The following is a 24,491-nucleotide window of genomic DNA, read 5'->3' on the forward strand; positions in this document are numbered from 1 at the left end:
CGGAACAACTTATAGGCTCCAGCAAAACTAAGATGAAATGGTTAAAGTATTCACCGCAATTCACTAATTTTGCAACAATAATTGACCAACAGGCAACAACTAACATGTAACTCACTCACATCAACGAGAATACTGCTGCAACTGACTGCTGAATTCTCTTTTCTTTTTTCCACCTTCTCAACCAGATGGCTTTAGGGAGTGAGAGAAAATTCATCCTTTGTAGCTACTGTTATATCAGCTGTTTGGACAGTGCCCATCACTTCTCTACCAATAATAAAAGTCAGGGCACCAAAATAAGTCGCAGCAACATTTGTAAACTTCGCACTTCATTCAATGGGATTTATCGCCTTTTTAGCGGAATAGAATCCTTATAAGTTGGCTTACCATGTATTGGTGCACTTCAAGTAGGCCAATACACCAACACTTGTTAGTACAACAGCGTCTGCAAAAATTCCTATGTGCAGTGAACCCCATCCATCTTTCTCTACAGAGTCAGTACTCGTTTGTTGCACTGATTTTTCTTGGTTTACATCAGAGTAGTCTAGATGCAATCTTAAGACCTGCAAAAGAAATGCAGGCATAAAAGTTGATGTTGAACCTGTCCATAGAATCTGTATAGATCCACTAACCAAAACAGATGTGTGATGGAATTTTGGTCATAATCACTGAGTTTTGATGCTTAAGGGAAACAGTTTTTCTGACATTCAAAAAATACTTGTTAATAACATACAAGTTGGTGTAAAATTTATTAACATGATATTTAATTTATCTGCCTTATCCAACTAGTTACACCAAACTCTCTCGTGCATTGTGATCACAAATTAATGCTTTAACCAGGGACTCATGACACATGATCTCCCTCAAATTTGACAACCATAACTTAAAATGTATTGAAATCAACACAATAGGAAAAGTGATTTGGTGTGGTTAACTGCACAAGGAGAGTCAGCATACCTTTAGTCCCAGTGATTTGGTGTGGTTAACTGCACCAACAAGATCACCATCAGTTGTCAGCAGAACTTTATCGCTTTCATCATCATCGTACTACAATAAGAACAGATAAAGTTTCATATCACCTTCATCTCTTCATATACTACATGAAAAACAGAAAACAAAATTCATCAAGGCGGCACAAGATTCTTCGTAACACCTACCAAAAGTTGAGGACGATTTTGTTCATCTATTGCACCTAACCTTTGCATAACCGCAGTAACAAGCTCCAGTAAACTAGACTGGGAAAGGAGCAGACGGTCATATGCATGCTCTAGGAATTAAGTGTGTGACCACCTGTATACAATTTCGATTTTGCTTTCTATATTCCCGCCGTCGGTGTCCCATCGAGTTAGCTAGTGTTTGGTGAAAGGGATTTAGGAATGAATAGCAGGCAAAGTAATTGCTAGGAATTCCGGGTAACTTAAATTAGAGCATAAATAGAACCTTTTAAGATTTTAGGGGGAATTCCCATGCAGTAAAATCTTTGGTGTTGCTTCTTAGAACTAAATTTACTTTACTGGATTTAGAAAACAATCCACCTCAATAAGCCACCTACAATCCTGTATTTTAGTTGTAAACCAAGTCGTGTGGACTCTTCATTTTACTGCTGCATCCGTGTTGACACGACACGGGTGCGGATGGGTGATTCGGTCATCCTCCCACACTGGATTGTTCGACCCGAGTCCATAATTATGAACAAATTTGGGGGGAAAATCGTTTTGGTTTCTCAAAATGAAGGATGAACAGATCTAAGACATGGAAAATGGCAAACCTTCAAGCCTTTTTAACCTTTCTTCATGTCAATCTTTGTTATCTATAAATGTTTTCTTTCTCATAGAAAAGAGGGATAATTTCTAAATTACTTATTATAGTGAGTTGATTTTTTGACAATTAATTTATGTTTTCAGCGCCCATCTAGGAGAATGAAAGATTGAATTCTACAACATTCATGTCAATTTTTCCACAGGATATCTGTCACAATTTAGAATATTTTTATAGCTCAATTTTATTATTTTGATTTTTTTTTTAGCCGACTCCCTCAATATATACCTCGATCCAAATCCCCCAATCTTAAAATTTAGATTTTGTCGAATCCGACCCTCGGATCCATATCCATGCCGAATCCCCGAATCCAAGCAACTTAAGGTTGTAAAAGCACAATCATGAACATGAGAAAACCACTGAATGACAAAGATTTCAGTCAAAAACATAGAGCCAAACTCGTTCAGGCTTTCAAGTTGCTAATATTAGCTTTTTAAAAGCTTGTATAATAGGCACCATTACCAGAATAAGGCCTTTGCTTCAATCAGACATTCTAACCTTATTCAAGGAAACCTGTCCTATTCAACCATAATTTACAGAGCTTTAATTATATTCCAATTTCTTCAGCTCGCACATTTCAAGGGTTAGTCAGACCCTATAGTTGGTTTAGTACAAACTTCAGCAAAACATAAACCTCAGAAATTCTCCACTTTTGCGCTCTTGCAATGAAGCATAAACTACATTTTCCAATGGCAAGGGAGAACATTCTCATATAAAATGAACACTAAATCTATACTGTCTTATTATAGAAGCACGAATAACAATGTTGAATGACTAAAATAGCCTTAAAATATTGACAATATTGATACACTTTTATATCGTTTTAGTCTAATTCTATTGGCTAATTTGGTAAATAACAAACAGCCCACATTGCAAATAGAATTCTAACCAAATTCTACTTCCAAATTTCAATTCCAAAACTATTTAATTAAACAATCTTCCCTATCGGTTCAAATCCGACTTTTTTCCCTCTATTATCGAGTCTTGCAACTAATTTTGATTGTTGGTACTACCCATTCACGTTCTTCTTGGAAGAAGTCTAACATAAACTCAAATTCCTTTCAAGGGATAAAATGATTATATTGATTGGGTCTTTTAGGTTTTCTTTAAATTTTCTAAAATAGCAGTAACTTGAAATTTATTTATATATTTATTTTGACAAAGGTAACATTTTGTATATTAATCATCCGCACAAGGCTGGTATCCAAAAATTTACAATCTATCCTGCATCCAGAGGTGTAGGAATAATGGCAAAAGAGAAAAAAATGAAAACAAAAGCTATGCCTAGATCCTCTTTCATCTTATAAGGATCCTAGTATTTCTATAATAGCCACATGGTCATCTATATATGCAGAACTAAACCAATAGCAAAAAGTGATAATGCAGTTCATTTTAATCTTGTGTAATGGGTTGCTCTTGTTCTCAAAACATCTAGAATTCCTCTCCTACCATATAGTCCACCAGATAACTGCTGGGACAATTCTCCATCTGCTATTGTCAGTGTTAGAATATTATTAGAAATAGGAATAGTATATACCAAATCCTAATTAGAAAAGGATTGTACTATAGTGTCTATAAATAGGGTCGTGATGTAATTATGTAAACATACCATTCAATAATATTTTTCTCCATTATTTCTCACATGGTATCAGAGCATTGATGAGAAACTTCAAAAAAAAAAAAAAAACCTCAGTCACCGTCGTCAATTCTGGAGACTGATTTGTGTCATTCTTTATTTTGTGGGTTGTGTGAAAAATACAACACCACCAAGAGGATCGAAAAGCTCAGGTGACGCAAACCCGACCTAAAACCATCGAAAAATCAGCCTCACGTGCCTCTACGCGTTTGCTGAAAGTTGACAAGTTCAATCACGCGCCGGCGTGTGTGCCTTCTTCGATTGAATTTTTTGAGTGGTTCCTTTTTTGTTGGGGTCATTGTCCTTTTTCGACTCGGCCAGTTACCTTATATTCAAATTCTGACAACTCTTTTTGAAGATTCTAGCCACCGAAGTTAGGGTTCCGGCGACTTCTATTTTTTTTCCTGATTTTTTTTTTTATTCAGAGATTTTGTTACTGTTCTTGGTACTTTCAAGTTAAAATTTTCAACATGTCTTTTGGGTATGATGTTTTTTGCCCCAAAACTACCGGTATCAAATATTTAAGCCCTATGATCACTTCCAAACCATTAATGGGAAGTTCAAATTATTTAGCCTGGATTTCCTTAGTTGAGTTGTGGTGCAAAGGTCAAGGTGTCCAAGATCATTTAACAAACAAGGCTAGTGTGGTAGATGAAAAGGGAAAGTCTAACGCGGAAGATGCGAAAGCTAAAGAGCAATGGGAGAAAGCTGATGCTCAACTATGTAGTCTCTTATGGCGATCTATTGATTCCAAGTTGATGCCCTTGTTTCGTCCATTCCAGACGTGTTATTTAGTTTGAGAAAAGGCTTGTGCTTTATACACTAATGATATATCTCATTTTTATGATGTGATAGCTTGAATGACCAATTTGAAGAAACAGGAATCCGATATGTCTACTTACTTAGGACAAGTACAAGTAGTCATGGAAGAATTTGATACATTGATTCCCATCACTGCGGATGTAGAAAAATAACAAGAGCACAGACAGAAGTTGTTTTTAGTTCTTACACTTGTTGGACTTTCTACTGACCATGATGTTATACGTGATCAAATTTTAGCTAGTCCTACGGTTCCTACAATTGATGAGTTATTCTCTCATCTGCTTCATCTTGCCGTTCCCCTCAGTCACAAAGTAGTTTCATCACCCACTGTTGACTCTTCTATTCTTGCATCTCAAACCATAGAAAAATGAACATATCAGCCTATGAAAAATCGGCGAGGAAGAGGCCGTTTTGGAAAATCTCAATCAAAGTGTAGTTATTGTCATAAAGTTGGGCACGCTCAGGATATATGTCATAGTTTGCATAGTCCACCACCCAGTTATGAGCCTGCTGCTGTAAAGGAATATAATGAGTTCCTTCAAAATCGAGCAAGTAAGAAGACATCTCCATAGCCTAATCGACCATCCAATAATGCTCATATTGCTCAAAAAGAATATGATGAGTTCATCCAGTATAGAGCAAGTAAGCAGACATCTCCACAAGTACCCTTAGTCGCCCAGCCTGATGCTTCTATTCCTGGTAATCCTTTTGCTTGTGTTTCACAGTCTAGTACTCTTGGATCATGGGTTGTAGACTCAGGTGCTTCTGATCATATTTTTGGTAACGAATTATTTTTATCTAATATTACTTATTCATAATTTCTTCCTGCTATTACTTTAGCCAATGAGATCCGAACAAAACCAAAAGGAATTGGAAAACCAAACCACTATCTTCTGTCACTAAAGACTCTGATCTTTATGTCCCTAGTTGTCCTTTTAATCTTGCATCTGTTAGTTGTTTGACACGTGCCCTTAATTGTAGCATAACCTTTCTTGATGACTCTTTTCAAATGCAGGACCGCAGTACGGGACAAACGATTGGTGTAGTACATAAATCACAAGGCCTTTACCATCTTACCTCTTTAAATTTCTTCACAACATGCTCCATTACAGACCCTTCAGACCTAATTCACAAATGTTTGGGACATCCGAGTCTATCCAAGCTACAAAAGATGGTGCCTAGTTTGTCTAGTTTATCCACATTAGATTGTGAATCATGTCAACTTGGGAAACATACCCGTGTTATTTTCCCACGTAATATTGAGAGTCATTCCGAGTCTATTTTCTCATTAGTACATTCTGATATTTGGGTCCTAGTAGAGTCAGTTCACTTTTAGGTTTTCATTATTTTGTTAGTTTCATTGATGATTTTTCAAGATGTACTTGGTTTTTCTTAATGAATGATCATTTTGAGATATTTTCTATATTCAAAAGTTTTTGCGCTAAAATACAGACTCAATTTGGTGTTTCTATTCGTACTTTTCGTAGTGGCAATGACTTAGAATACTTATCCTTTCAATTTCAGGAGTTTATGACTCACCAAGGAATTGTTCACCAGACATCTTGTCCATACGCCTTTCAGCAAAATGGTATAGAAGAAAGAAAAAATAGGCATCTTCTTGAGACTGCTCGCACTCTTCTCATTGAATCCCATGTTTCGCTATAATTTTGTGATGCAGTTCTCACATCTTATTATCTAATTAATAGAATGTCATCATCTTCCCTTCAGAATAAAGTTTCCTATTCTATATTGTTTCCATAGACATATCTCTACTCTATTCCCCCTCGTGTCTTTGGGAGCACATGTTTTGTCCATAACTTAGCCCCTGGAAATATAAATTAGCCCCTCGTGCTCTCAAGTGTGTCTTCCTTGGTTATTCTCGAGTCCAAAAAGGGTATCATTGTTATTCACCAGATCTTCATTGCTACTTTATGTCTGTCGATGTCACTTTTTTTTTAATCTCGACCTTACTATATATCTTCTAATCATCCTGATATCTCTGAGATTTTACTCGTATCTCCCATCTTACCTGCACCATCTTTGGTCTTACCCATATCTTCAGACTTACCTGACCTAACCTTTAAGGAATCAATAGTTACATCTACGTCTCCTGCTATAGTGCCACCACTTCTAACTTATCATCATCGTTCGCATCCACCATTAGTTCCAGATGATTTATGTCATGCGTCGGACGTTGTTTCTACTGCGGACTTGCCTTCTTCTAGCCAATCAGTTGCACTTAAAAAAGGTATGCGTTCAACTCGTAATGCTAACCCACACTATACTTTCTTGAGTTATCATTATTTATCATTACCCCATTATACTTTTGTATCGTCTTTGTCATCTATTTCTATACCTAAGACTATAGGTGAAGCACTTTCTCATTCAGGATGGAAGCAGGCTATGATAGATGAGATGTATGCTTTACATGCGAGCAGTAATTGGGAGCTTATTTCTCTTCCTGCAGGTAAATCTACTGTTGGTTGCCATTGGGTTTATGTGGTTAAAGTTGGTCCAGACATTCAGGTTGATCGGCTTAAGGCTCGCCTTGTTGCCAAAGGATACACGCAAATATTTGGGCTTGATTATAGTAACACTTTTTCTCCAGTGGCTAAAATAGCATTTGTCCATCTTTTCCTATCTATTATTGTCGTTTGTCATTGGCCTCTTTATCAATTGGATATTAAGAATGCTTTTCTATATGGTGATCTTGAGGAAGTAGTCTATATGGAACAACCACCTGGTTTTGTTACTCGGGGGAGTCTAGTAGCCTTGTATGTCGATTGCGCAGGTCACTCTATGGTCTGAAATAGTCTCCTCAGTGTTTTGTCAATATTCTCAACTAAATTTGTGTATTTTTCTGGTGGTTTATGTTGATGATATCGTTATCACCGGCAATGATCAATATGGTATCTCCAAATTGAAGCAATATCGCTTTCAGAACTTTCAGACCAAAGACCTTGGCAAACTGAAATATTTTCTAGGTATTGAGGTTACTCAGTCCAGATCAGGTGTTGCTATTTCTCAATGCAAGTATACCTTAGACATTCTTGAGGAGACAGGAATGATGGGATGTAGACCCATTGACACTCCTATGGATCCAAATGCCAAACTTCTACCAGGACAGGGGGAGCCACTCAGTAATCCTAAAAGGTATAGGTGGTTGGTTAGAAAGTTGAATAATCTCACCGTGACTAGAACTGACATATCCTTTCCTGTGAGTGTTGTAAGTCAGTTTATGACTTCCCCATGTGATAGTCATTGGGATGTATTTGTTCATATTCTGCGATATATAAAGTTAACTCTAATAAAGGACTACTCTTTGAGGATCGAGGTCACGAGCATATCATTGGATACACAGATGCTGATTGGACAGGATCACCCTTTGATAGACATACTACCTTCGGATATTGTATTTTAGTAGGAGGTAATTTAGTGTCTTGGAAGAGTAAGAAACAGAGTGTGGTTGCTCGATCTAGTGCAGAAGCAGAATATCCAGCAATGGTTATAGCAACTTCCGACCTAGTTTGGATCAAACACTTGCTGAGAGAATTAAAATTTAGAGAAATAGGTAAGATGGAACTTGTGTGTGATAATCAAGCAACCCTTCATATCGCATCAAATCTAGTATTTCATGAGAGTACAAAACACATAGAGATTGATTATCACTTTGTCAGAGAAAAAATTCTCAAAGGAGATATTATTACAAAATTTGTGAAGTCAAGTGATCAACTTCCAGATATCTTCACCAAGTCCCTCACCGATACTTGTATTCATTACATTTGTAACAAGCTAGGTACATATGATTTGTATGCACCAGCTTGAGGGGCAGTGTTAGAATATTATTAGAAATAGGAATAGTATATACCAAATCCCACTTGGAAAAGGATTGTACTATAGTCTATAAATAGGATCTTGATGTAATTATGTAAACACACCATTCAATAATATTTTTCTCCATTATTTCTCACAGTCAACTACCACTGCCTTCCACATTCCAGCTTACTAGATCCTGTTCTGCTCTTTTAGGAACAATCCAACTTATGCCTTTGAAACTAGTAAATAGATTCCACAACTTCCTAACCACTTTGTAGTGTAGAAACAGATGGTTGATTGTCTCTTCATACTGCTCACAGAAAAAATATCTTGGACTCAACTGGAAACCCCTCTTCGTGAGATTCTTTTGTGTAAGAACAGCTTCCTTTACCACTAACCAAGTAAGGATAGACACTTCATGTGTAGTATTTACCTTCCAAATAAGTTTCTAAGGAAAAAACCTGAGTTGATTTCCCAAATGGTTCAGATCTCTATACGCAAAACTGGCAGCGAAGTAACCTTTACTTTGACAATTCCATCTGAGAGTGTCTTCTCCTTTCTTGAGGCCTGAAAATTGGTCAAGTGTGCCATAAAACTCAGCTAACCTCTCCAACTCCCAATCTTATATTAATCCTCTATAGGTCAAGACTCCATCTATGCTCAGACCATACTTCTTGAAGTGTGGAAATCTATTGTTGATTCAGTTGATAGATATCTGGGAATAAAAACTTGAGACTTCTATTTCCTAGCCAATTATCTTCCCAAAAATTGATCTTCCTGCCATTATTCACCTTGAAACTAGTATTCATAAAGAAACCATGCCATAGATTCTTAATTGATCTCCACAGACCAGTTCCATATGTAATACTTGCTTTCTTTGTTTTCTAGGACCCTTTTTTTTCATATTTGGCTTGGATCACCTTTGCCATAGGGACTGATCTTGTAGAGTAAACTTCCACAACCACTTCATAAGAAGACTCTTGTTTTTCTTTCTCAAATTCCTAATGGCCAATCCACCTTTCTTCTTAGACATCAACAAAGTTTGTCATTTGACCAAATGGAAACCTTTATATTCTTTTTCACCATGCTAGAAAAAATTTCTTCTTAAAAGTGTCTATTCTTTCTTCCACCTTGAAAGGAAGTGGTAAAATAGACAACAGATATGTTGGAAAAGCATCTGGTACTGAGTTGATCAAAACTAGTCTATGACCTCTGGACAAATATTGTGACTTCCATCTGGACAATTTTTTCTCACAACTCTCCACTACACCATTCCAAATCTCTCTAGACTTGCTTTTGTCTCCCAAAGGCATGCCCAGGTATGTAGATGGTAATTGTCCTACTTCCCCACCCAAGTGGTATACTAATTGCTGCATTTTAGTTACTTCATTTACAGAGAAAATGTGGCTCTTTCTCCAGTTGATATGAAGCCCTAAGACAGCCTCCAATAAGATGAGAATTATCTTTAAAAACTTTAGCTGACTATCATCTGCATCAAAAAAGATCAGAGTATCATCTGTATATTACATATGAGTGACTTTTAGTCGGTTGCTCCCCTCTTTTTCCATATTAAAACCCCCTATCCATCCATTTCTATAAGCTATTTTGAACATATTGTTTAGGCCTTCCATGGCTAGAAAGAATAGGAATAGAGAGAGTGGGTCACCTTGTCTCAAACCCTTGCTTGTAGGAACGAATCACTCTAGAATTTACAATGAGTACAGCATCAGTAATCTGTCTACCTCTCAAAAAAGCCATATATTGTGTGTCAACAAGCTTTTGCATCACCTTCTTTAACCTTTCTATGAGAATTTTGTAGATCAACTTGTATACACTTCTATCAGGTTGATTGGTCTGAAATCTTTTAACTATTTAGCTCTATTCTTCTTTGGGATGAGGGCAATATAGGCTGCGTTGAAACTCTTTCCACAAACTTCCTGAGAATGGAAATTCTGAGTAGTTGCCATCAAGTCTCCCTTTAAGATCTCCCTGCACTTCACAAAGAACCCCATGGTGTACCCATCCGGTCCTTGTTCTTTGTCAAAAGCACAATCCGTAAGTCCTCTCAGGACCTCATCTTCCTCAAAAGGTTTTTCTAGATCTTCTTGCTCCTCACTACTGACCATAAGAAATGAGTTCATTTTGTAGGAGGGTCTCCAACTTTCACCTTCTGAATATAACTTCTGATAGAATAAAACTATTTCCTTTTTGATGTCTACGACTTCAGTTACCTCATTGTCTTCTACCATCAGTTTATCAATATGATTGGTTCTTTTCTGAAATACCCCGTAAGGTTCTAAGCTCGGCTCAGTCTTAGTTATATGCTTAAGGGGTCCAAGGCTTAAAATTGTCACTAAGTGCTAAGGACTTTGTCATTTCAAGACCCCAAGACTTTACGAATTTTTATTTTAGCCTTCCCGAACCCGGGATGTTGGTTTTTGGAGTTGAATTATTTTTATGGAGGTTAAAGGTATGTCTCAGGAGAGTTTTAGGATTTTTAGATGGGGTTCGAGACGTGTTTAGATAGTGGAGACAGAGAGCCCCCGCGAGATGGCCGCGGTGGATCGGTCTTTCCCCCGGGAGAGGGGCACAACGCATTGGTCTCTCCCCCAGAATGAGGGTTGCGGAGCATTGTTCTTTCCCCCGGAGCAAGGGGCGCGGCGCATTGGTGTAGTACGCCTAGATTTTTTATTAAAGAGATCAAGGGGCAATTGAGTCTTTTCCCCTTAACCCAAGTTGTCCATAACACGATTGGGGACATCCAAAGGGGCATTATTTGCCCCTTTCTAAAAAATTACTCATTAGAAACCCTCCTTCTTTCCAAGAACAAAATCCAAGCTCTTCTCCCCAAGAATCCAAGAGTTCAAGCTTCCAAGTTCAAGCAATCTTCAAGAATCTAGCTATTTAGGTATGTGGGGTCTATGAACAAGGACATTCTTCCATCCTTGTGCCCAAAACTTGTTTAAAGTTTAATTTATATGATTTTCTAGCAGGGTTCATACCCATATTATCTTGTCTTGAGTTTATGAAATTCTTATGTGATTGAAGTATTAATGTACGTACTTGTTCTCATCTATGTATGTTTTGACTTGAAGATACTCTTATTCTCTATTATGAGTTGAATACCATGAGTTTGATTTCAAACATTGATTAAAGATTTCCAATTGAGCTTTAAGCATGATGTAGAATTACAAGTTATATCAAAGAAAGTAGGAGATTTAAGGTTTAAGTATAAGCACTAAGTTTACAAGAAAAGTTTGATCTTTTGATTCAATGACAAGGCTTGAAATCCATAATTATTTACCATACTTATGATTTAAAGCAAAGAAAGGCATAATTGGTTTCTAGTACACTAACCCTTATGCTATTTTAAGGTGTATTTCCTAAAGTATAAGCATATAAGTAATATGGTAGTAGTATTTAGCATCGAGAAGGAAATGTGGATGAGTGTATCCTTAGTTCCTAGAAACTATGAGCCAACATAGGTTAAGCTTTCCCAATATGGATGAAGTTAAGTATAGTGATCACTTAAGTTAAAGTTCTATTCCGATGGCAAGGGTAGAACAGCTCTCCCCAACGTACATAAGATGTTGGACTCCATGATAACTCACATGGTTTATGTCGGTTAGAAGAACCTGCCTAAGAAAGAATAAAGGTAAAGCTTTTAGAACTAAGTGTTATGGCTCACAAAGTTTATACTTATGTTTTATTACTCATGTTTATGATTTTGCAGTCTTTGTTTTATTCAAGCTAAAGGTGAGTCATTTACACTTAGCATGCATAATTCGAAAGTCTATGTGCATATTAAGTTATTGTTTTACCTATGCATTCACCCTTACATACTCAGTACATTCCAGAGGTATTAACCCACATATATGTCTATGTGTTACATTATCTTATAATATAGGCTCTTGTGCTCAATTCCAATAGCACGATTGACTATGGGCATCACCACCTACATCCCGACTTTGGTGAGTCCTCATAGTTTGAGGACCCAACTTCACAGACCTAGATATTGATGAAGTGTTTCATTTATTTGATTTTTGTTTATGTTTGGGTCAGTTGGGGTCTGTCCCAGTGACTCTCTAGTTAGAAGTAGAAGCTTGTCCGACTATTTCAGTTTTAAGTTCAAAGGTGTCTATTTAAAGACTTTCAAGTTAAAGACTTTCAATTAAGATATTAATTCAGTTATCTTCATATTTTATATGTCAGTTTACTTTTATTACGAGTGCCAAGTTAAGTAGGCTTAAAGGGTTAGCTTGAAACTTTTCATAGTCTTGAGCACTGTGTAATGTCCAGGGGTACTTCCAGGGCGTTACATTTTTTGTGCATTTGCAATCTTTTTGCAGAATTTAGTATTCTTGTCCCATTGTTTAATCTATAATGCTATTGATCTTTGTCTCCAAGATATTTCCTCCTTCTTAGCATAATGTTCAAACTTTTTGTTTAATTCTGCCTTCTGAGTTGCTTCATCATCTGATAAGGGTTTTTCCTACTGGATATTATCAAAATCAGTGATTTTGTTAAGCAACTTTTCCTTTTTTTTAGATTACCACAGGTGTTAGAACTCCACACTTTAGTTTGGTCTTCAAAGCTTTCATTTTAGAGGCTAATATGTGGTCTGGCCTCCTCTCAAACTCAAAAAAAGTCCACCAATTTTTAATTTTGTCATTGAAATCTTCTGTCTCCAGCCACCATCCTTCAAATTTGAAATAGGATTTAACATAGACCCAACTACCATTTGTAAGTGCAATTGGAGAATGATTTGAACAAACTCGTGGCATCAATTCTTGCTTTATAGTATTGAACTTTTCCCCCAATTCAATAGAGTATAAAATTCTATCAATTCTGGAACCAGTATTGCTTCCACTAGTCCAAGTGTAATTTCCCTCATCAAGTTGCGGATTAATAAGCTCCATATCCTCTTTATCAAATCAGAAAATTCATCCATATAGATAGAACTTCTAGAGCAATTTCTCTTTATTGAGGCATATCTTAAAATATTGAAGTCGCCACCTAGAATTCATGGTCCAGTGAAGAGGCTTCTAACTTCCCCAATTTCCCACCATACTTCTTATCTTTCAAGGTTACACATAGGTGCATACACCCCAACTTTGGGCCTTCATTAAAATAAAAATTTGAAGGGTAGCCTTGGAGTAACTTGAAATATTATTTAAGTAAAATATTAAACTCAAATTTTCTAAAAGAGCAGTAACTCGAAGGGGAGCTTTGGAGTAACTAGTAAAGTTGTTGTCATATGACCAAGATGTTACGGGTTCAAACCTTGGAAATAGCCTCTGTCAGAAATGTAAGGTAAGATTTCGTACAATAGACACTTGTTGTCGGGACCTTCCCCGGACCCAGCGCATTGCTGGAGCTTTAGCGTACCGGGCTGCCCTTTTTTTTACAATATAAGTATCAAGAATTGGAACGTGCAATTTTTGTATGCTTTAGATTTTGATTTAAATAACTATTTTTTTACAGTTATTTATTATGCTAAAAGTTAAGTATATTTAGATATAAGTTTTACAATAGTTGAAGGGGTTACACCTGCGAGGCATGTGACATAGATATTGGTATATTAATAAAAGCACGAATCTTAAAATGTTAAACATTGAACAACGACAGTATCCTTTAAATGTTGATGGACTTTTATACCCTTAAATACTTCTATAATTTAAGCCTATAATAGCAAATCACTTAAGGATGAAATTGTTTTCTGATTTAAACAACACATAATGTTAACCCTAAAAAGTTAATTTGTGTGGACTTATTTAAGGAATATAAAGAAAAACTAATCAATCAGGAAACCGTTTGACTACACATGAAGAAGTCTACCAACAAAAAACTTTTATTTATGTTAGATTTTTAGGAATAGAAGACAATTTCATTCCTGCTTAAATAAAAAGGGATATTTTTATTTGCATTAGGAACTTTAGGAATGTAATTTATAGGAACTTTCGGAATGCCATTATATTCAACATCAAATTACTTTATTAAGGGAATACTTTTGTTTTTAAGGGAAATAAAAATTCATCAACACTTTAAAATTACTTTAATAATATCTACTTATGTTAAATTTCGATATTTATTGGTCACACCACATGCAAGTACAATTTATTATTTTAACATAAATATTATAATAATTGAATGAGTGATATTTGTGCAATGCACATACACAGAGACTAGTATCATCAAATACAGTTGCTGGAAGGCATAATACATAAACATGTCCTTTAACTTGATCTGCGGGGACATCTATGACCTCCAACTTTGGGTATGTACAAGTAGACACTTAAAATTGTATAAAGTTCAACTAGTAAGCACATGTGTCCTATATGGCATCCTACGTGGCCAATTCTCGTCCTACATGGTATCTTACGTATATTATGCCACATAGGACGCGTGTGTCTACTTGTTCAATTTTATACAAGCTTAAGTGTCTACTTGTCCACACCCAAAGTTGAAGGTTATAGATTTGACTTGAGGTCAAGTTAAAAGGCGTGTTTATGTATTATGCCTTGCTGGAATATATGTAAATGAGTTTAATAGCAACTATAATTTCTAAAAGTGATCATTATTTATTGCAAAAAGCAATTGTTGACAACAAAGATATACATTCACCATGGTTATTTCTACTAATGAAAAATCACAAGTGGAAACAAAAAAAAACACTCCCTTTATTTCATTTTATGGTCTTAGTTTGACTCACCACGAATTCAAGAATGTAAGAAGACATTTGAATCTTATGGCTCTAAGGTAAAAGTGTGTATAACATCCCAAAGAATACTCTTTGAATCTTACGCTCTTAAGAATATCATATCATCCTTGTCGGAAAGCGTCCCTAAGGGTAAAATGGGAATGTTGGAATATAAGATTTACTCTAAATATAAAAAGTGGCATTTATTTTTAAATAGACTAAAAAGTAAGGTATAACATAAATTTAAACAGAGAAAAGCATATCTTCTTGTGAAGGAAAATTAAGTTCAATGGTACAGAAGGTTGAATGATGTTCCTCGTGCCCAATATAATGAAGTCTAAAGCACTCACCAAAATTAAATCTGTGGATACGACCTTTAAGGTCATCAAATTTGAAAGAAAATGTATTTCCAAGACCCAACGATGGATATCCAGGTTTTCCAGCTTACGTCCCTTCTAACATCATCAATTGAGACAAAGAGATCTCACTGTATGATAAGGAAAAGAACAAAACCTGCACTGTTAGCTTTAGTATGCCCAAGTCATGAAAGCAACATCTAGGAAGCATAAGTACCTGAACGTATCATAATCATCTGGTGGCTCCAGCTTCAGTGCCAAATCCCAAAACTTCTGCATCACAGTATTAGCCACTTCATTGATAGCACCCGAACTGTTTTCCACCTTTAGAAAAATAACAAATGTAAGACAACATTCTTGGTATTGCACGCCTTCTTTAAAAACTATGATACTCTCCTTATCTAGATACAAGTAGTTATCAAAGATGCACTTAAGCCCTGAAGTGAGGCTCAAAACATGTTGAGCGCTTCACATCACTTTATGTGCACTTCACTATCGTCATCAAGTTTCTAGGGCATACTTTTCCTTGTCAATTTGAACAAGTGACACTAAATAATTGATATTTTGCTTTATCATAATCATTTTTCAATTTCTTCATTCATGCTTATAATTATTAGTCTTGGACTAATCATAAATATTTGTATTTTTCTCCCATTGCGTCTTTTTTCACTGAAGCCTCAGTTTTTATTTGCGCTTTAAGCCCCAACAAACCTTAGATCTTTTTTGCGCTTTTGATATCACTAGATATAAGTCATAATTTGCTTACTTAGGCTTTATTTGACCGTTTAACCAATTTTCATGTCAATCTAGACTTTGAGTTATCTTTTTTAATCAGTAGAAGTATTTTTTTTTTTTGGTTTTGAAACTGGTAGCTGACTCTTTTAATCACTATAAGTACAATGATGAATTATTGGTATTTTAGAAATGAAAACTAGATATTTAGAAACTGTTGTTGATGCGTTTGTGGGCAAGACATATGCCCGCAGGAAGGACAGTTAAATTAAGAGATTAATTTTATTAGTAGTAGCTTTATTTATTATTCTAAAATAGGATTTATGCTAGTTGTCGCTATTAGTCTAGAATAGGGTTTTGTGTTTCCTAGTTTCATAAGAATTAGGTTTTTTATTTGCTGGAATAAAGACTCCTATTTAAGAAAAGATTGGAGGAATAAAACTTACACAGAATTTCAACCAGAATCAAGAGATCGGAGTTCTCTCCCACTGAATTCTAAGGTTTCAGCCTCCCTTAAACGAGACGAAGTTATATTTTATAGATCTTTATACAAAATAGGTCGTTCTAGGAATTCTAACAAAAGCAAGGAGAAGTCAAAGGCAATTGATTTAGATTTTCCTGTTAATCGTCTTGTGACTCGATCCTTTGCAAGAAATCATAACAATGTGGTATCATAGCCTTTCACAATGGATGATGAAATCAATTTCAGATTCCAAGATAAATGTGAGATTACAGAAAAACCTAATGGACTCAAAAATTGCAGTTATGGAAGAACGTTTCGGTGAAAGAATGGTGCAAAAATGTCTTCTAACTACCTATTGGGCCTAAAATGCCCTCCCCGTCTATCTATTGGGCCTGAAATGTCCTCTCGATCTATCTATTGGAGCTATTTTGCCCTTTTATTTAACAGATCAATTTGGACCTAATTTATTAATGACGTATCTTTTTTAATTGGTCCACTAATAACTAATTAAACTAATTAATTTTTCCTCTAAAATTCCAATCCACCCAAATCTAATAACCCAATACGCTAATGACCCGCCCCTCCCAAACTAGAAGAAATCCTTTTCAGTAATATTCCTATCTGATACTAACTTGCATTTTCTTGCCTTGCTTTATCTGTGCAAGATATGTATATAACCTTCAATGTGTTTTCTCTGTTGTGACCAATTACATGAGGTTTAGCCAAGTATATGCATTTATTGAAACTAGTTAGGATACTTTGTTATCTTAAAAATTTTGATGTTTTCTTATTTGAAGTTCAATGCTAATACACGAATTTGGATGGTAAAAGTTTTTTTGTCTAATTTCATATACCTTAAATTTTGAACAACTGAGAAGAGAAAAGTTATTTGCCCATTTTCCATTCAACATCATTTTGACTTTATGAATATGTCAATCATTTCAGCCTTTCTTGTACTAATTACATGCTTTGTGATCCTTAAAATGGTTTAATATGTTTGCATCTGCATTGGAATGAATTGTGAATTCGGCTGAAAAGGATTTCTTCTAGTTTGGGTGAGGCGGATCATTAGCGGATTGGGTTCTTTCATTTGGATGGGTAGGAATTTCAGAGGAAAAATTAATTATTTTAATTAATTATTAGTTGACCAATTAAAAAAGACACACCATTAATGAATTGAGGTTAACAACAGAGAAAACACATTGAAGGTTAAAAAAGACACGTCATAAATGAGTTTTCTGATGTGCAATATATTTCAAATAAAGACATAATGTGAATCTTGAGTTAACTCGTATTTTCTTGTCTTGCTTTATTTGTGCAAGAAATGTATATAACCTTCAATGTGTTTTCTCTGTTGTGACCAAATACATGAGGTTTAGCCAAGTATATGCATTTATCGAAACTAGTTAGGTTACTTTGTTATCTTGAAAATTTTGATATTTTCTTATTTGAAGTTCAATGCTAATACACGAATTCGGATGGTAAAAGTTTTTCTATCTAATTTCATATACCTTGAATTTTGAACAACTGAGAAGAGAAAAGTTATTTGCCCATTTTCCATTCAACATTATTTTGACTTTATGAATATATCAATCACTTCATCCTTCCTTTTACTAATTACATGCTTTGTGATCCTTGAAATGCTTGAATACGTTTGCATCTGCATTGGAATGAATTTTGAATTTGGCTGAAAAGGATTTCTTCTAGTTTGGGTGAGGCGAATCATTAGCGGATTAGGTTATTTCATTTGGATGGGTAGGGATTTTAGAGGAAAAATTAATTATTTTAATTGATTATTAGTTGACCAATTAAAAAAGACACGTCATTAATGAATTGGGGTTAACTTGATCTATTAAATAAAAGGGCAAAACAGCCCCAATAGGTAGACGAAGAGGGCATTTCAGACTCAAGAGGTAAACGAGGAGGGTATTTCAGGCCCAATAACTAGACAGAGGGCATTTTTACACCATTTCACGTAGTTGAAGGAAATTTTAGGCCCTTTTACATTGTTTAATTCATCCTAGAACAATTGTCGAGCATGGGAATTAGATCCACAAAACTAGAAACTCATCGAACTGAGTCGAGTAGTGACCCGATGGATGGGATATCAACAAATTATACTACTAAGGGTGCAACTCATGGAACTAAGTCGAGTAGCAGCCTGACGGCTGGGATATCAACAAATTATGCTTCTAAGGGCAGTACTCTGCCTATTTTAACCATGGGCAACCAAAATGATAAAACAAAAAGTAGTTCCCATTCAACAATACCAAGGTATGCAAGGATGGATTTTCCTACTAAAGATGGTACCGATTACCCTTGTTGTTTATTTTTTTTGCTGATGATGTAGTCTTAATTAATGAGACACGTAATGGATTTAATGCTAAATTAGAGGTTTCGAGGAAAACTCTTAGTCTAAAGGGTTTAAATTGAGTAGGTCCAAGACGGAGCATTTGCAGTGTAAGTTCAGCAAGGTGTCTCATAAGTATGATATGGTTGTTAAGCTTGACACTCATTCTATCAGTAAGAGAAATAGTTTCAAGTATCTAGGGTCTATGATTCAGGAGAATGGAGAGATTGGTGAAGATATCATTCATCGGATTGGGGTAGGGTGAATGAAATGGAAGATCACCTTTGAAATCTTGTGTGACAAAAAGGTACCTCTCAAACTTAAAGACAAGTTCTACAGAATGGTGGTTAGACCGGCTTATTGTATGGGGCAGAGTATTGGCCTATTAAGAAGGCCCACATCCAAAAGATGAAGGTGGCGAAAATGAGAATGCTTAGGTGGATATGTGGGTGTACTAGGAAAGATAGGATTAGAAATGAGGTTATTCGAGATAAGGTGGGAGTGGCTTCGGTGGAAGCCAAGATGAGGGAAGCAAGGTTGAGATAGTTTGGTCAAGTGCTAAGAAGGAGCACGGATGCCCCAGTGCGGAGGTGTAGTAGGTTGGCTAGGGATGGTTTCAAGCGAGGTAGAGGTAGACCGAAGAAATATTGGGGGTAGGTGATTAGACATGAAATAGAGCAGCTCCAGCTTATCGAGGACATGACCCTGGATAGGAAGTTGTGGAGGAAGCAGATTACGGTATAAGGTTAGTCCGAGTTTAGGATATTGTATCTTTTGGTGTGTTTCTTTAATGAGGTGAATTTATATTTCAAATATCTTTATACAGAATAGGCCGTTCTGGGAATTCTAACAAAAGCAAGGCGAAGTCAAAGGCAATTGATTCAGATTTTCCTGTTAATCGTCCTGTGATTCGATCCTTTGCAAGAAATCGTAACAGAAACATTGAAAAGAACACAGAAAGTGTGCCTTATACAGGAACACCACATGTTTTCCTTCTCTCCACTTTAAAATTGAGCCCTCCTAGACCTCATACATGCTAGGATTGAAGCCTAATTCAAAAAATATAACCAAGATAGGTTTACAAAAATTTAAAACCTTTAGCATCACCAACTAATGGAATGATTTAATATACCACATCTAGATGCTTAATGCTATTGCATATCGATCTCCATGCCATATTAACCCAAAAACACTTGGACAGAGATCTCAAAGGGAATAACCACTTTTGAAGCAGTCTTTCAAGTGTATTTGATGGGATTGCTATGTCAAACCTGAAGCTTACATAGGGTCTCTATTTTAATAAATAAATGATGATGATAATATTAAAGGTCATTTAGACAACTCAAAAGGAATAATCAAATAGGTCGAAGCAATGTGTTCTTACTAGTCAATAAATGTAAAGCACAGGATAATACTCTAAGGAAATTTGTTTCAGGTACCCCCACCCCCGTTTTTATTTTGTGAAATCTTACAAATAAAATTGATTTCTCAAAAACACTAATTAACTCCTGCAAAATCTATATTGCTAAGATCTTTCAACATCCTTGTCGTATCCCTATTGACTAGACATGATTTGGGTGTGCGTGCGGTATGGGATCCCTTATAGATTTATTGAACCTAACTTTGCCCTTTGACAATACTGCAGCTAGGTATTTGGTCTGATTTTGAATTTAATCATATATATATATATGATTTCAATAAAGTACCTGAATACTTTGCTACAATAGGAGATACACTTAAGAATAAAACATTAAGTGTTGACAAAACTTTAATTGTACTAGCTCCATAGCCTGCTTCACCAACCTTCTAAAATCTACTTATTTTGAAATGTGCTTTGTGTAGTACTTTTCTTGAGAAGCATTTTGTGTTTGTCCAATAACAATCACTTTCGAGCAGCAATTAGTTTTTGGCCAAGCTTTTTAAAAGTGCTTCTAAGTATATTTTTCTCAAAAATATTTTTCATAAAAGTATTTTTGGGGAAAAGCTATTCTTTTAATCCTAAAAGACAACTATTGCTATCCCTCGGAAGCACCTATTTTCTGTCACAAGCTTGCCAAACACCTCACTTTTAAAATAAGAACTTCTTGAAAAGAAAAAAAAACACTTTTGACCCTCCCAAAAGCTTGGCCAAATATTTTACTATTAGTTTGCTAACTTTAATTAATTTTTAAAATATATACTTATATGGGTACTATTATATCATAATGTACATTTAGGTCTCTAGATCTTAACACTCGTACCCATACTCCATTCTGTATTCCCAAATTTATAAGATCTAGTTTAGGTGATGACGAATCCGACTTCAACATCTGCACCCATATCGGGTGCCCCCACACGTATCACCGCAACATAGTGCAAAACCATTCATGCAAAAGAGGCCATTACCATGACCAGATTCATTTCCGATATGCCTATCTAATTCAAACAAGGAATCATGTGCCATCACTTCTTAGACCTATAACATAAGAAATGGTTAGAAGTTTTACCATAGATATAGCTGCATGAGTTATCTGCAATACGTCTATGTAGGAGACAACATATGCATCTGCAAAAATATAGGTTAAACATGACAGCAAAAACCACTAATATCAAAGCTGGAAAAATGTAGAAAATGTCAAGAAGCAACAGTTCACCTCCATCTAGAACCGGAAGGTGCAGAAACTTCCCATCATGCATTTATTATATACAGTGCTTCAAGTATCATAGTCTCTAATGTTGCGCATTCAGGGTTTGAGGTCATTACCTGTAAATATGACTAGGTCTTAGTAAAAATATTTGTCCTTGGATAAGAGATATACGGCTAAATCGAACCAAAAAAAATCCTTTGTGTATAATCCTGCATATTCTTGATTGCCATCAGTTCCAAGACGCAAACCAAAATAAACCTTTATGCTCCCAAGCTATTCAGGTTAAGAAAATGTGAAAGTGTGTGATATGACTACTTTGGTAGATGACAAGATGTGGAAAGAAAGACTGATATGGTTCAGGCATGTGATGAGGAGGGGCACGGATGCCCCAGTTTGGAGGTATGAGAGGCTAGCTATAGACAGTTTTAGGAGAAGTAGAGGTAGGCCGAAGAAATACTGAAGAGAGGTGATTAGACATGATATGGAGCAGCTCAAGCTGACTGAGGACATGACCCTAGATAGGAAGGTGTAAAAGTCACGAATAAGGGTAGAAGTCTAATGGGAGTGTGTGGGTTGTAGCTTGCAGTCCGGGGTGTTATGGTGTAGCCGGATTAGTAATCCGAGGCTTGTACATAGGTGTCCTTGGTTTGTGTGTGTATGGTACGACTAGGTAGGGGGCCTATGTCTTATGTCTTAGTCCTTATTTTCTTTTTTTTGTGTCGCTCTTATTTTCGCGTATTTCGTATTTCTCTGATTTCCAATTTACTATTTCTTATTCTTGATTTTATTATGTCATCCATCCACTTGTTACTATCTTTTAGCTTGAGCCGGAGGTCTATCAAAAATAGCCTCTCTACTTCTTCGGAGGTAGCGGTATGGTCTGCGTACATCTTACCCTCCCTAGACCTCACTTTCTGGGAATATACTGGGTTTTTTGTTGTTGTTGTTGTTGTTGTGTGATATGACTGCTCCTTTATGGACTTATTCTAGAAGAAAATCCAGACAAGCAAGTGAAGATAATCCATCTTAGTTAGTTTCAGATAAGATAAGATATATATAAGTAGTTCTCTATAGAAGTTATCAATAGTTATCAAACAGCAGCAACTGTCTGCCTATGTCTTATCTTTATAGTTTAGTCAACAACAATTGTCTACCTATATCTTTTCTTTATGTTTTAGTTTAAATATATGTATCTGGAGAATTCTAAAACAGAGAAGCAGTATTATAACATTTGTATCTGGAGATTTGTCCACTACATACGGACTTAGTTATTGGCTAATGCAGTGTTTAAGATCCTTGCACTTTATTTAACCAGCAAAATTTCACTGTTCTCTTCTTCATCTTAGTTTCTATCATTTTAATATCAAAAAAGCAAGATCTAGAATGGTATCTACATGTTCTACGGAACCACCATCACAACCAGTCACAAACCATCCAAGTGAGCCTTCTAATAGTCAAATTGTCCAGCAATTAATGTTTATAATTTCATATTTGGAAGCATTAGATGTAGTAGTGAAGGGTCAAACTAGTGGTATTTAAACTGATGTTTAATCCTGCTACATCATTTTAGAATATAATAGAGGTCCTCGTGACACTAGAGGTCTTCTTAAGATGAGGATGTTGATATTGATATGGATATACCTTGGTGGTTAAATAATCCATCCCACAGACTACACATAAAAATAAAATTTCCTCGATTTGAAGGAGGAGATCCTCGTGGCTGGATTTTGCAGGCTGAAAATTATTTTTGGGACTATCAAGGAAAGGGTACAGAATATAATAGAGGTCCTCGTGACACTAGAGGTCTTCTAGGGATGAGGATATTGATATTGACGTGGATATGCCTTGGTGGTTAAAGAATCTATCCCATAGACTACACACAAAAATGGAATTTCCTCGATTTGAAGGAGGAGATCCTCGTGGATGGATGATGTAGTGCTGATTAATAAGAAGCGGGGGGTTGGGGGTGAATGAAAATTGAGAGGCATACCCTTGAATCTAAGTGGTTCAGGTAGTATATGGAATATAAGTTTAGTGACTTGAGGCAGGAGGACGAAGTGGTGGTGAGGTTAGATTCCAGGATGTTTGTAAGAGTGATAGATTTAAGTATCTTTGGTCTATGATTCAGGGGAATAGCGAGATTGATGAGGATGTCTCTAAACATATTTGATGTTGGGCGTATTTATACGTCTAAGCACCATACTTACCCATGTTTTAGCTAAGTTTTGAGAATAAAATACATAATTTTTGCACTTTTAGTCTATTTTTAGTTAAGTGAGCTGACCTATGTGATTAGCATGCTTTTCAGGTACTAATGAGGAAGATTACAGCACTTTGGGGACCTGTGGACAGCAACGGAAAAACTTCACATAAAAAGGAAAGCAGCTTTTGGACTGAATGTGATGTATGGGAACTTTTTCCCGGGCAAACTTAATATTTTTAAATAGTTAAGGATGCAGTAGCAATTTATTAGAGAAGGATGTTATTAAAAGCATTATTGCTGAATTTTTAGGGATTATTCACATTCTGTATTATTTTGAAAAACAAGAGAAAGCGGCTTAGCTTGAGGACGGAGAGAGAGAAATGCTTTTCTCTCTTATTTTCGTATTCATCTTTATCACCAAGATCGTTCTAATTTTTGGTATGATGAATATGTCTATTTTGATTTCTGTTTTATTCATGAGTAGCTAAGTTTATTTGTCAGGGTTATGGAAACCTTGTAGTATACTCTCTATTGCTATGGGTTTTTGAATTTATGAGTTGTTAATCCACTTATATCATTACTCTCTTCATTTTGATTGAATTCTCGTGGTTGCAAACATAGGGAATACGCCATTATAGCAATAATTTGTTCGATAGAAAAGTTACTGTTTGGAAAAGAGAGTGTAACAAGAAAATAGGGTTTCCAACCTCTATTTTACACGTTAATGCCTTAGCAGGATTAACTTCTTGGAGAGTTCGTACAATTGGTTGTACACTTTGGATTCGAGAGAGCTAAGGTGAATAAATCCTTGATGGTTGAAAAACACTTGGATTTAGAATTAGAATATGTCTCTCTATAAGTGCATGTATGTATAAAATTTGTATTACTCATAGTTAATAGAGAAGTAGAAGCTACAAGGTGGACATAACCCTAACTTGTCATTCTCTGTGATCAAATATTATTACACATAT

General features: G+C 35.8%; 1 protein-coding gene across 1 annotated transcript in view; it reads right to left on the minus strand.

Annotated features, from left to right (window-relative positions):
- Positions 1-348: 348 nt before the first annotated feature.
- Positions 349-24,491, minus strand: part of LOC107856121 (CBS domain-containing protein CBSCBSPB3-like) — an 83,238-nt gene continuing 59,095 nt past the window's right edge. The window contains 9 exon segments of the mRNA XM_047411973.1: positions 349-560; positions 955-1,044; positions 1,155-1,232; positions 14,763-14,767; positions 15,140-15,276; positions 15,363-15,469; positions 21,177-21,235; positions 21,324-21,366; positions 21,368-21,433. Of these exon segments, the coding sequence (XP_047267929.1) occupies positions 381-560; positions 955-1,044; positions 1,155-1,232; positions 14,763-14,767; positions 15,140-15,276; positions 15,363-15,469; positions 21,177-21,235; positions 21,324-21,366; positions 21,368-21,433 (765 nt within the window). The 3' untranslated portion in view covers positions 349-380.

Source organism: Capsicum annuum, chromosome 4 (genome assembly GCF_002878395.1).
Source record: "Capsicum annuum cultivar UCD-10X-F1 chromosome 4, UCD10Xv1.1, whole genome shotgun sequence".
Taxonomy (NCBI): domain Eukaryota; kingdom Viridiplantae; phylum Streptophyta; class Magnoliopsida; order Solanales; family Solanaceae; genus Capsicum; species Capsicum annuum.